The sequence below is a fragment of the Podarcis raffonei genome, chromosome 7 (assembly GCF_027172205.1).
Source record: "Podarcis raffonei isolate rPodRaf1 chromosome 7, rPodRaf1.pri, whole genome shotgun sequence".
In the NCBI taxonomy this organism is placed as follows: Eukaryota; Metazoa; Chordata; class Lepidosauria; order Squamata; family Lacertidae; genus Podarcis; species Podarcis raffonei.
Window position 1 is genome coordinate 86068798 of NC_070608.1, and position 13341 is coordinate 86082138.

General features: G+C 45.7%; 1 protein-coding gene and 1 pseudogene across 1 annotated transcript; both read right to left on the bottom strand.

Annotated features, from left to right (window-relative positions):
* Positions 1 to 332: 332 nt before the first annotated feature.
* Positions 333 to 1366, bottom strand: LOC128418115 (polyamine-modulated factor 1-like; annotated as a pseudogene).
* A 2693-nt stretch (positions 1367 to 4059) lies between these two features.
* Positions 4060 to 4460, bottom strand: LOC128418116 (small nuclear ribonucleoprotein Sm D3-like). Its single transcript, XM_053397578.1, has one exon. It carries the CDS (start codon positions 4426 to 4428, stop codon positions 4060 to 4062), a length of 369 nt encoding a protein of 122 aa, XP_053253553.1. The 5' UTR covers positions 4429 to 4460.
* Positions 4461 to 13341: the final 8881 nt, after the last annotated feature.

The window sequence follows — 13341 nt, forward strand, 5'->3', positions numbered from 1 at the left end:
AAAAGAGAATGACTGAGAAGCAATAAAATGTGGAAGAATATTGTAGTGGGAAGTGACCTCTGCCTCAGTTTCCTGATGAGGATTTCAAGGGCTCAAATGCACCTTGACCAAAGGAAAAGGAAAGTTCAAGCAGCTGCAAAAAGAACACCCCCCCACCGGCTTGCACAGTCCAGGGTGTGGTCATATAGTCCAGGTCCCAAACACACAGCAAAGACTTTTTTTAATAGCCCAGTGGCAGGATTGTGATAGCAACACTCTGCAAGAATTGGAAACCAGTGAGTCTCACACTGCAGTAGACTTGTGGCCTGTTAGTTCTTTGGGGAATCCCACCTCAGAGCTTTTACAAGTCCTGGGCTGGGATCCTAGCCTTCTAAATCACCTTTCCAGTTGGGGCTCCATTTGTGAGGAGCCAGGGAGGCCTTGCTTCCTTGCTAAAGTTCATCAAGGCTGCTCACGATCTGTTGACCTTCTTGAGCAACTGCCTGCCACTCTTCCTTGCTCTTTCTGATCTCCTCCTGCAGGTCTGCAATTCTCTTCCGACCAGCCAGCACTGCTTCAGCCAACCACGAGTTCACCTCTTCCTTTTCTTTTATGACCTTTTGTAGGAATCTGTGCTGCTTCAGAAGGTACAGTACAACAGCACTGTGGACGTCTTCCTCTGGGATTCCACTGGTGTACCCCTTTTCTTTGCTTCTTCCGCAAGTTCATCTAGTGATTTAAAGAGCACACTGAGTTTCCCTTCTTCATTCAGATCCTGGATCTCCTCCCGAAAGGAGGTTTGCAGGTGGGAGATAAACTGATTGTAAACACACTTGGTGAGTTCAGGTTGCACTTTGTAAAGATGACTGTAAAGGTAAAGGGACCCCTGACCATTAGGTCCAGTCGTGGCCGACTCTGGGGTTGCGGCGCTCATCTCGCTTTACTGGCCAAGGGAGCCGGCATGCAGCTTCCTGGTCATGTGGCCAGCATGACTAAGAAGCTTCTGGCAAACCAGAGCAGCACATGGAAACGCCGTTTACCTTCTCGCTGGAGCAGTACCTATTTATCTACTTGCACTCCTGCTAGGTTGGCAGGAGCTGGGACCGAACAATCGGAGCTCACCCTGTTGTGGGGATTTGAACCGCCAACCTTCTGATCAGCAAGTCCTAGGCTCTGTGGTTTAACCCACAGTGCCACCCGTGTCCCTAAAGATGACTGTAACACTTCACAACCTATGGTAGCTGCCTGCTTCCACAATCTTCCGCAAGGAAACGTTGACAATGTAGTCCAGGAGCTGCTCCCGGCTGGGTTTGCTCAGAGGCTCAGCAGCAGCAACAGCAGCAGCATCAGTGGCCTCCTTCTCCCCGTCAGCCACCTCAGTCGCCATTTTGGGCCCGCCACAAATCCAAACACCTCCAAGTGTGGCTTTGAATTAAAAAATTATATATTTTGGGGGAAAGTTAATTGTTTGCTTGCAATTCTGCTTAGCAGAGTCATGTCCCAGTGCATCTAGTGGACTAGCCTCAACTGTGGTTATTCTCAATACTGCTTAGAATGAGTTTCTTTGCATGTACAGTGGTACCTCGGGTTAAGTACTTAATTCGTCCCAGAGGTCCATACTTAACCTGAAACTGTTTGTAACCTGAAGCACCACTTTAGCTAATGGGGCCTCCTGCTGCCGCCGTGCCGCTGGAGCACGATTTCTGTTCTCATCCTGAAGCAAAGTTCTTAACCTGAGGTACTATTTCTGGGTTAGCGGAGTCTGTAACCTGAAGCGTATGCAACCTGAAGCTTATGTAACCCAAGGTACCGCTGTAGTAAATTAGCACATTATAGTGAGGACTGCAAGAAGATCAAACCTCTCCATTCTGAAGGAAATCAGCCCTGAGTGCTCACTGGAAGGACAGATCGTGAAGCTGAGGCTCCAGTACTTTGGCCACCTCATGAGAAGAGAAGACTCCCTGGAAAAGACCCTGATGTTGGGAAAGATGGAGGGCACAAGGAGAAGGGGACGACAGAGGACGAGATGGTTGGATAGTGTTCTCAAAGCTACCAGCATGAGTTTGACCAAACTGTGGGAGGCAGTGGAAGACAGGAGTGCCTGGCGTGCTCTGGTCCATGGGGTCACGAAGAGTCGGACACGACTAAACGACTAAACAACAACAACAACGATGCTAAAGCTGTCTCACTGATGAACTAGATTCAGGGATGTGTTGGTTTTGTTTAACATGGTGGGCACTGAAAACAAGAATGCATGACCCCCTCCCTTGCTGCGGTCTGAAGAGGCACAGTTCAGGATTCTACCCTTTCATTCTGTTAATGTGGGCAACAGCTGTTAGTTACAGCTATTTGTGGTTTTTAGAATCTGAGGCTCCATGGAAAAAAAAATCTAGGGATCTGAAATTACTGATGCCCTCCTGGAAATAAATGGATGTCCTTTCAAATGCAGTATTCACCATATTGCCCTTTCCACTTCAAGGTTGTTATTATCCCTAATTTCAGAAAAAGAATGAGAAGCTTGTAGACTGAAGCTCAGAATGGCAAACAGAAAAAAGCTGAAAGCTGAAATAAATGTATTCTTACATTTAAATCCTTATATTTCCCCAGATAATTCAGAGTAGCATACATGTTTCCTCCCATCTTTTTATCCTTACAAGTTTGCAATATTTATTTATAAAAAATATTTATATACAGCTGTATCATAAAAAATATCAAAAGTTTACAACAATATCCTTATATAATAAAAACACGCAAAGATTAAAAATCAAAGGCCTCAATGAACCATTATGGAAAGATTTTATTTATTTTTGCTTGCATAAGCCTGGCAGACATTTAAAGGTTGAAACAGAAGGTACCTGCTGAATCTATATTGGCAGAGCATCCCACAGGACTGGGCCAGTGACACGAAACTCTCAGCTTCTTGCTGTTGTCAGATGAGCCTTGCCAGTTGGGGACAACCAACGATACTCCTGCGGAGTAAAGCTGGGATGTAAGGGTTTAGATGGTACCTAGGTAAAAAGGTAAAGAACCCCTGGACGGTTAAGTCCAGTCAAAGGTGACTGGGGTCCGTAGCCCATCTCGCTTTCAGGCCAAGGGAGCCGGTGTTCCAGGTCATGTGGCTGGCATGACTAAACCGCTTCTGGTGCAATGGAACACTGTGACGGAAACCAGAGCGCATGGAAATGCCATTTACCTTCCCACCGCAGCTGTACCTATTTATCTACTTGCACTGGTATGCTTTCGAACTGCTAGGTTGGACAGAGCAACGGGAGCTCACTCTGTTGCAGGGATTTGAACCGCCAACCTTCTGATTGGCAAGCACAAGAAGCTCAGTGGTTTAGACCACAGTGCCACCTGCATCTCTTGGGATGGTACCTAAGGTTCCCTGGATCTAAGTTTTTTTGGGCTTTGTACATTAATGCAGGCTCCATAGTAGATGAGCAGCCAGTGCAGATGCTTTCACAATGGTGTCTTTCCATCATCCTGGCCACCAGCTGGAGCTTCCGAACCAGGTCCAAGGGCAACCCACATAAAGCACATTGCACCTACCCAAAGAGCCTCTTCCCTGGATTCAAACACAGGTTTTTTTTAGCCCTCATACAATCCACCATGACATTCAGAATCTGATCTAGAACTTTCACAGCCTCTCCTGATTCAGGTGATATGGAGAAAAAGAGCAGTGTGCCGATGACACTGTGCTCAGAAGCTCCTAAAGACCACTCCCAACAGCTTTATACAGATGTTAAATAGCAGCTCTAAACCTCTGGAAACCCTAGAAAAAACCTTTTGACCACCCACGTTATTATAATGGACATGCACAGACTCAACTGTAACAGCAGCAACAACTACAATAATACTTTTATTATTTATACCCTGCCCATCTGGCTGGGTTGCCCCAGCCACCCTGGATGGCTTCCAACACATATAAAAGCATAATAAAGCACCAAACATTAACCACTGTAGTGTTGTAACTGCTGCATCATAAACTTCCTTTTTGTAAGAAACACACAAAAGCCCACCACCAGCACCACATTCCACAAGAACAGTTTTCAATTCTTTGAGAAAAGGCTGCATCCCATGTTACCACCACTTCTGGAAGATGTTGCCACGCTCTCTTCCTCTGGCAGCTACCTGGGCATTCAGGATAGCTGGTTTGCCCCATTTCGGCCCCAGAGCCCCGGTTTTTTTCTTCATACTTTTCAGCATTGACACATTTTTCAGCATATTTGGCAAGACGAGGAACTGGATTTTGCTGCCCCAAATGTACACCTGCTCTAGTTGTGCCACACGCCCATCTCTGTAGGTCACTGTGATGTTGGACATTTGGCAATTCATGTTGTCCTCAGCCTCAGTGAGCTTTCCCCAGTACACTGCTTCAGTATTCGTCTCACAGGTCACAATATGACTCTCTGCTTCATGCAGGACTCGAATTGCCACTCCGATAGACATGACTGAAGCCGGGCATGTTCAAACCACCAGGCGCTCCCAACTCTCCACAACGGCATGCCTTCATTTCCATGCCCACTGATGTCGCAGCATGCAACATGCCTCTGCATCATAAACTGCTTGATGTGCTTCTCTTTCCTGTTATTTCTTCACCTTTCAGCTTTTGGTTTATATACCAGATTTCCAAAGGTTTCTATGTTTTGAAAGGTTTAAATCAGGAGTCAGCAAACTTTTTCAGTAGGGGGCCGGTCCACTGTCCCTCAGACCTTGTTGGGGGCCGGACTATATTTTGAAGGGGGAAAAAAGAATGAATTCCTATGCCCCACAAATAACCCAGAGATGCATTTTAAATAAAAGGGCACATTCAACTCATGTAAAAACACCAGGCAGGCCCCACAAATAATCCAGAGAAGCATTTTTTTAAAAGGGCACATTCTACTCATGTAAAAACACGCTGATTTCCGGACCGTCCACGATTTAGAAGGCAATTCGGCCACATCCAGCCCCCGGGCCTTAGTTTGCCTACCCATGGTTTAAATACTTGAAGCAATACTTTGCCAAGGCTCTGAAGATCCCAATGTATACCAAAGACTGTTGCCATTCCAGTACTGTTTCCAATCTCCTCATTCCCATACTTCATGCCTGCTCCTCAGAAGGAGGATGTGGACTCTCTGCCCTCCTAAGAGGTGCCACAGTGCCAGCAGCGTAGCATATGCCTGTGCTGCCCTAGGCGGGCGCTCCCCTGAGGGGGGCAGGGCGCGGAGGGTGCCCTCCCACGCACCACAGTTCAGGGTAGGAGGGGGCAGGGAAGCTGCTGCTCACTCTCCTCCTGCTCTCCGCAGCTGGGTCAGACATGACCCGGCAACAGAGCTGCTGCGGCCGGGTACGCCTTTCCACAGCTGAGGAGGGCTGTTCTCTGCCGCCAGGTCAGAAGAGCTGCTGCCACCGGGTGCGAGTTGTGCCGCCCACTTGCCTGCCATTTTGTCACCCCCTCAGTCATGACACCTGAGGTGAGCTGCACCCACCGCACCCCCCTTCCTACGCCTCTGCACAGCACCTCTCAAATCCACTCACACAGTAACACAACCTGAGAAATATTGAGACCTCGGATGTTTTTGAGGAAAGCGGAGTAGAAATGTTTTCTCTGCATCAATCCTATGGCGACTGCTCTGTTGATCTTGAGCCTGGAGGAGACAACCCAGTTGGACACATTTATTCCCTTTCTCCCCTGAAATACGGAAATACCTCCAGGGGTTGTGTCTGGCCATCTGTATCCTCAGCTGGGGATCTATTAAAATGCTTGATAGAACATCAAATCCAAGAATAGATCTGGTTATAAAATGGCTTCAAACTTTACTACCTGGATTGTGGTAGTTTGGGGGGGGGTGCATTTTGAAAATGCGTCCCCAAAAGGCAAAATACAAACTGTGTTTTATCAGAAACAAGGAAGGAAAAATAGGGACTGCCCTGGTAAATAAGGACAGGGAACATTTAAAGAACATTTGTCAGTTGTGTATAATTCAAATATATACATGCCATTCTGCCACATCTGGCTATAATCAGGTAGCCAAAATTACAAGGATTTAAAACAAACTAAAGTAAAAAAAAAACCCCACACTAAAGCCCATAAATTCAGTGTTCCTAGTGCAAATATCAACACCCAAGGCCTTTCTTGTAATTTTCTTTTTTTCAAAGCGGGGAAGGAATCAAGTCAGGAGGGGTAAGTTAGAAGGTTTTAACTGGCCCTGCAGAAATGATGCTGAGTATGATCGCCGAAGAATTGATGCTTTTGAATTATGGTGCTGGAGGAGACTCTTGAGAGTCCCATGGACTGCAAGTAGATCAAACCTCTCCATTCTGAAGGAAATCAGCCCTGAGTGCTCACTGGAAGGACAGATCCTGAAGCTGAGGCTCCAATACTTTGGCCACCTCATGAGAAGAGAAGACTCCCTGGAAAAGACCCTGATGTTGGGAAAGATGGAGGGCACAAGGAGAAGGGGACGACAGAGGATGAGATGGGTGGAAAGTCTTCTCGAAGCTACCAGCATGAGTTTGACCAAACTGCGGGAGGCAGTGGAAGACAGGAGGGCCTGGCGTGCTCTGGTCCAAGAGGTCACGAAGAGTCGGACACGACTAAACGACTAAACAACAACAATGAGAGCCCAACATAATGAGCAGAAGCACCAGGCTTTGCTGTACTCCCTTTACTCATGCCTTGCGATATGGACAGGTGTCTCTGCTCCACATGGAGATTTGCCAGTCAAGACCAGTGTGGTTAATGTTTAGAGCGGTGGCCTTGCAGCATAACTTCCTGTCGGAATCAAGCCTTAGTCAGAGGAATCGGCCACTCTCCAGGTGCCCGGCTTGAGTTCCTTGTTGACCTCCCCGTCTGCGACTCCCGGCAAGATCAGGCGAGATCTCAATCGGCGATCCTCCTCTTGCGTGAGAAGAACACACCACTCCTCCCCTGCCACCCCAGGGAGGGGAGAGACAGACAGAAATGTATTTACATGCCTTTATTTCTGTCCTTCCAGCAGTACAGAGAAAACGTGTCTGCACTCTCTTAACACCAACAGCAGAGAGAGAAAAACTCCTCCCATGTACTTCCAGTACAGGTCAGATGACACTCTGAGCTAACATCCGGTGCTCAGTGGTGTGAATAGACTGTTCCTTTGTTCCCACGGAACAGTCCCAAACGTCAACATCCTGTTTGGCTTTCTAGCCATCTGGAGCACTCTGCTGCATTGCTCCTTTTTCGTAACACTTCCTCCTTATTGCTGCTTCTTTTGGGTGCCGCCCAAGGCAGCTGCCTCACCTCGCAAAATTGGTGGGGCGGCCCTGCAAATGTGAAAGGGGTATGACATGGCACTTGCAGTCATGCCAGTTCCTCTGATCCAAGTGGTTGAGTGATCATGTGTGGGGCAAGGCGATATTGTACGGCAAACCATCTACACTAAACAATATCGTTGTACTGTTTTGTGCTTCTTTGGCTTGTATCATTTACGATGTATTCAGTTTGTGCCAGCTCTTTCAGTATTGCCACATCAAAGTAGCATTTTCTTTTTTTCAGTTCCCCTATATGATGAGTTGTAATAGGAGAGCTGGGTTGTTCCTTGGGATAAGTAGCAGAGATCTGCTTATCGGTCACTCTCCTTGATCCCACCTTTATAATCAGAGATTTTCAAACTGATTAGAAAGTACACAGTGATTCTGGAACAATGCAAATCAGTTAAAAACACACACACACAAGAAGGAAAGAAAAATCACAAACTGAGCAGGGAGGCCATAAGGAAGGACATCAGTCACAGGCAATGCTTGCAATGTCTGATTTTCAGGTTTTCTGTCAAAACTTTTTTTTTTTTTTTTTGCATAATAAGTTGCATAGCACTCTAGCCACTGGCTCTACCTCAGCAGTAGAACCCCAGATCAAATAGATCCCACATGCGCAACCATGGATGTGATTAGAGGAAGCCCTGCTGGAAGACAATGCAGTCACAGCACTCAAGAAACGATCATTTCAGTCAGCCAGAGCCCCACTCTACGTGGGGCTACCTTTGAAGGTGTCCTGGAAACTGCAATTAATCCAGAATGCGGCAGCTAGACTGGTGACTGGGAGTGGCCGCCGGGACCACATAACACCGGTCCTGAGAGATCTGTACTGGCTCCCAGTATGTTTCTGAGCACAATTCAAAGTGTTGGTGCTGACCTTTAAAGCCCTAAATGGCCTCGGTCCTGTATACCTGAAGGAGCATCTCCACCGCCATCGTTCAGCCCAGACACTGAGATCCAGTGCCGAGGGTCTTCTGGCAGTTCCCTCATTGCGAGAAGTGAGGTTACAGGGAACCAGACAGAGGGCCTTCTTGGTAGTGGCACCCACCCTGTGGAACACCCTTCCTTCAGATGTGAAGGAAATAAGCAGCTATCCTATCTTTAAAAGACATCTGAAGGCAGCCCTGTTTAGGGAAGTTTTTAATATTTAATGCTGTACTGTTTTTAACACTTGATTGGAAGCCACCCAGAGTGGCTGGGGAAACTCAGTCAGATGGGCGGGGTATAAATAATAAATTATTATTATCATTTCAGCTGTCAATCTGTTAGACAAACAAGTCTCAGCTGGAGATGCACAGCTGAGCTCTGTAACAGCAGAGCATCATGGTCGAAGTGTCCATAGGTTTTGCATGAAGAGGATGAGGAGATCCCAAAAGAGAGGCCTCCTTGGTCATAGTGGGGCCGCAACGAGCACCCTGGCCTATAGCGGTTGAATCTTCTGGATCATGGGAGGAATCAGAGTAACAAGAGGGAATGTTAACAGTGAGCCTCACTGACACAGTAGAATAAAATATCCATTCCCCATATGGGAAGCATGAGATGAATGCCCCAAGCTGTGCAGTTACCAAGGACTCAGCTACATTAGTCAAAAAACAACGTTCTGAATGCGTTATAAACATGCAACACCAGATGGCGCTGGAGAGTAAATAAAATTATACACCATTTCCCATAGCATTTCCCTCCCCTTTTGCTGTAACAATTTAATTTCTGACTTATTTATAGCTCCCCCCTCCCTGTGTGTAGATCCACCCCAGGTTTGCAAAGAGGTCTATCACTGGCCAGCCAAATGGCTGCCCTGAACATCCAAAGCCCAAGACTTCATACCTAGGCAAATAGACCAAAAGTCTAGGCACTTGTTCCCTGGGTTGAGCTCAGCCTGGCTGAGATAGGCATGTCAACCCACCAATAGGCAGGCTCAACCTATGTAGCTGCTTTGGAGTCATTCCCTCCAGTAACCAGGGAGGCATCTGCCATCACAGAGGCTCCTGCATCACTGGGCCTGGAATAGTTACCTGGATTCTCATAGACCCTGGGATGAGAACGTGGAATGGAAGCAGAAGCCGCTGAAGGGACTGAGGGAGAAAATGCAGCCACCAGGGCAAGTCAAAGCACGACACCGTCATGCCCTGTAGCTGGGTCCAGAACATGAAATGCATCTGAGACACTTCCTCGAATCCTGAAAGCAAATAAGAAAGAAAAAACCTAATGGACATCGGTCAGTTTAGGTAGTTTGACTTCACCCCCAAAGGTGCAGTCCTCTCAAAGGAGCATTGTCTCCCGAGATGGATGCCAACTAACTCCAAAATTGCCAACTAACTCACAGCCAATCATCTGTGAAAGAGCTTCCCCAGCCTCTATGGACTGGGCAAAGTTTGCCACACAATGAGAGCCTGAGCAGAGCCAGCCGCCGCCACCCATAAAACTGCGGCTTAAAGGGATGCAGTGAACCACTAGAAGGCTTAAGGATTTATTTTCTGCTCAGTTAGGCAATACTAAAAAAGGCATCTTCTTGCCCTTGATTCTATTAGACGCATCTTCAGAACTTTCCAAAGGGACTATCTGTCAAAGACATAAAGGAAAAATTATTTTCTATTTAAAGCAGTCCCTTAATTCAGGATCCAACAGTCAAGATGTAGGATGAAAAAAGGAATAGTATCTGAGCTTGTGTCTACCATCATGTGCAGGGATTAGGATAGTCACCCAGATTGTACAGAAAGAAATTAAGCTCCACTGAAGGTGAGTTTGCCAGGCGTTCCTTACACCAATGCACTGAACCTCTGATAGAAAGAGAGGCAACCATATGTTTTCATTGGGCAAGGCTGAAGATAAACCCATCTTGAAGTTGCATCCACCAAGGTAATGCAAACCTATTCTCTAGGCCTGGGGCTCCTAAAATGTGGTCTCTGGAATTCCAGTGGTCCATGCACTTCATTCAGGTGATGCATGGTATGTGAATGAAGAACATCCACACCAATTTTAATTGTATTTTTCATACCAGCATTCTTATTTATTTTAAAAATGTATTAAAATTTGAATTTCATATACATCACCTAGCGCAGTGCATTGCAATTGTTGAACAACAGGCAGAACTTGCTGCAAGGCAGACCCAAAAGAGAAAATAACAGAACACCACTAGTAATCACATACAGCTCCCAAGTTAAAACAGTTCAAAGCATCATCAGAGATTTACAACCTCTCCTAGACAATGACAGTTCCCTTTCCCAAGCTCTGGGAGGAAGACCTTTCATTGCCTACAGACAGCCGCCCAATCTTAAACAACTCCTCACCCACAATAATACAGCAAGCAGACTTAACATGGACACTGATACCAGAGCCTGCAGTAAACCCAGATGCCAACTTTGCTGCCATATGCACCCAGACAACACCATCACTGGACCCAACAACATCAAACATATCATCTCAGGCCTATTTAATTGCTTATCTTCTAACATTGTGTATGCCATCAAATGCCAGCAGTGCCCTTCATATTGGACAAGCAGGCCAAACCCTACACCAAAGAATAAATGGACATAAATCTGACATCAGGAATCACAAGACAGAGAAGCCAGTAGGAGAACACTTCCATCTCCCAGGACATTCAATACAGGATCTCAAAGCAGCTGTCTTATTACAAACAAATTTCAGAAACAGACTTGAAAGAGAAGTTGCTGAATTACAACTTATCACTAAACTGAAAACTATGGAGATCTGTGGACATAGAACTATGGTCTTAATAGAGATATTGGATTCCTGTCTCATTACATATGCTAATCATCTGCATACTATCCCCTGCTTTTTCCTGTAGGACTAATTGCAGTTGTTAACAGTCATCAACAGGTTTACCATACCCATTGAGTCAATCACCCATCTCCTACTACCTTCCTGAGAAAAACCCCACCCCAGCCTCCCACTATATATAAGGGTCTGGTGACTTCTGTTTTAGTGTATCTGGAGAAGTGTGCGTGCACATAAAAGCTTATACCAAGAACAAACTTAGTTGGTCTCTAAGGTGCTCCTGGACAAATAATATATAATATATAATATATAATATATAATATATAATATATAATATATAATATATAATATATAATATATAATATATAATATATAATATTTTGACTGCATCATACCAACATGGCTTCCTACCTGAATCTAGAAACAGGCAGAAAAACCACTATAGTGGTCTGCCAAGACCCCCTTAGCAATTTTTCAAGTGGTTTTGGGCACTATGGCTCTAAGGGCTATTATGAATTAAAGTTCAAACTGCAGCCTCTTAGGAGAGTCCAATGTACTTTTGAGAGTTTCCAAATATGTGCATTACAGGGCCACCCCATGGGGGCGGGGAACAACTTCTTGAATCTTCATGACAAAATTCCAGAGGGAAATTGTATTTATTTATTCATTTACTGGACTGTGGCCCCCTATAAGGAGGCAACATGCTACCTGTTGCTCTTGGAAACACTTCCCTGACCCTTTGGGTCTTCGCAGGGGGAGATGGGGGAGGGTCAAATCTCAACAGAGAAGCAACGTGATCCTGATACTCTACTGCAGCCTTTCTCAACCTTGGGTTCCCATATGTTGGGTCGCCACTCCCATCATCCCTGACTGCTGCTCCTGTTGGTTCTGGATGATGGGAATTGCAGCCCAACAATGTTGGGGACCCAAGGTTGAGAAATTCTGTTCTAGTGCCTTCTGGGGGGCAAAGGGTGGGGAGCAGCCATCAACGTAGGAAACCAGAAACCAACTTAACTACATTTGGGAGAAAATCCAGCCAGCCTGCCAAGCTTTACAAGAGACTTGTGAAAAAACACTGTAGGTGATAGGCGAGATCAGAAGGAGAAACTTTAGCACATGTGGTCAGATAGCGGGACGAGGGCTCAGGATGCACAGGCTGAACTGCAATTAACACAAAGGTCTGCCACAGAAGACTTCCCCCCATGGCGTGTTCCAGCACTAAATTTATCCCTGCTGCCTTTGTGCTCCTGGAACTCATTTTCTCTCTCTTTCCCTTATGCAATCTTTTTGGCAGAAGACCTGTTGCTAAATGGCAGTACTGAGAGAGTCCTTCATTTCATTGGAAAGAAACCCTTTAACTCAGGACAGGAACTTGGGGTAGCAACCACCCCAGGATCATCGACCCAAAGAAAAATGGGAACTCACCCCTTCATGCTCAGTTCATGCTCACAGACCATGGAGGCAATGCTTCTGAATACTAGATGCTGGAAGCTGTGGGAGGGGAAAGTGCTCTTGCTGGTTTCCTATTGGGGCATCTGGTTGGCCACTGGCAGAACAGGATGCTGGACTAGATGTGCCATTGGCCTGATCCAGCAGACTTATCACATTGTTATGAAACTTCTGAGCTGGGTGGGTCAAACATATGTTGGAAATGTAAAGAAAAGGAAGGGACCTTTTACCATATGTGGTGGGAATGCAAAGGAATTAAAAATTTTGGGGAAATGATATACAATGAGTTGAAGAAAATGTTTAAAATGACATTTGTAAAAAAAACCAGAAGCATTTTTGTTAGGGATTGTAGGACAAGACCTGCCAAAGAAAATAAAGAACTTATTTATGTATGCTACAACAGCGGCAAGGGTCTTGATAGCACAAGGATGGAAGAATGGGGAAACCCCGACAAAAGAACAGTGGCAAGAGAAACTGATGAACTATGCAGAACTGGCGAAACTGACATGCAAATTGTGAGATAAGGACAACTGTGAGTTTAAAGAAGAATGGGAACTTTTTACAAATTATTTAAAAAGACAACAAACTGAACTGGACTCCTTGGCAGGTTTTGAATAAACACACACAAATTTATTGAGGGTTAATATAGTGGATAGATAATATAAGGATGTATACAATTTTACAATATGCAGAGAACAATATGAGTTGAGAAATCAGAGAGAGGAGCTGAGGGAAGTCTTGGGGGGGGGGAGGGGAGGGTCTATTGGGAAGGAAAAAAGGGGGGGAATAATGAAGATGTTTTGTTTTGACAATTTGTTATGTTGAAATTGTTAATATTTTTTTTAAAGAAACTTCTGAGCTGGGATGCCCCTTCTGAGCAAGGTCATGAACCATACACAGACC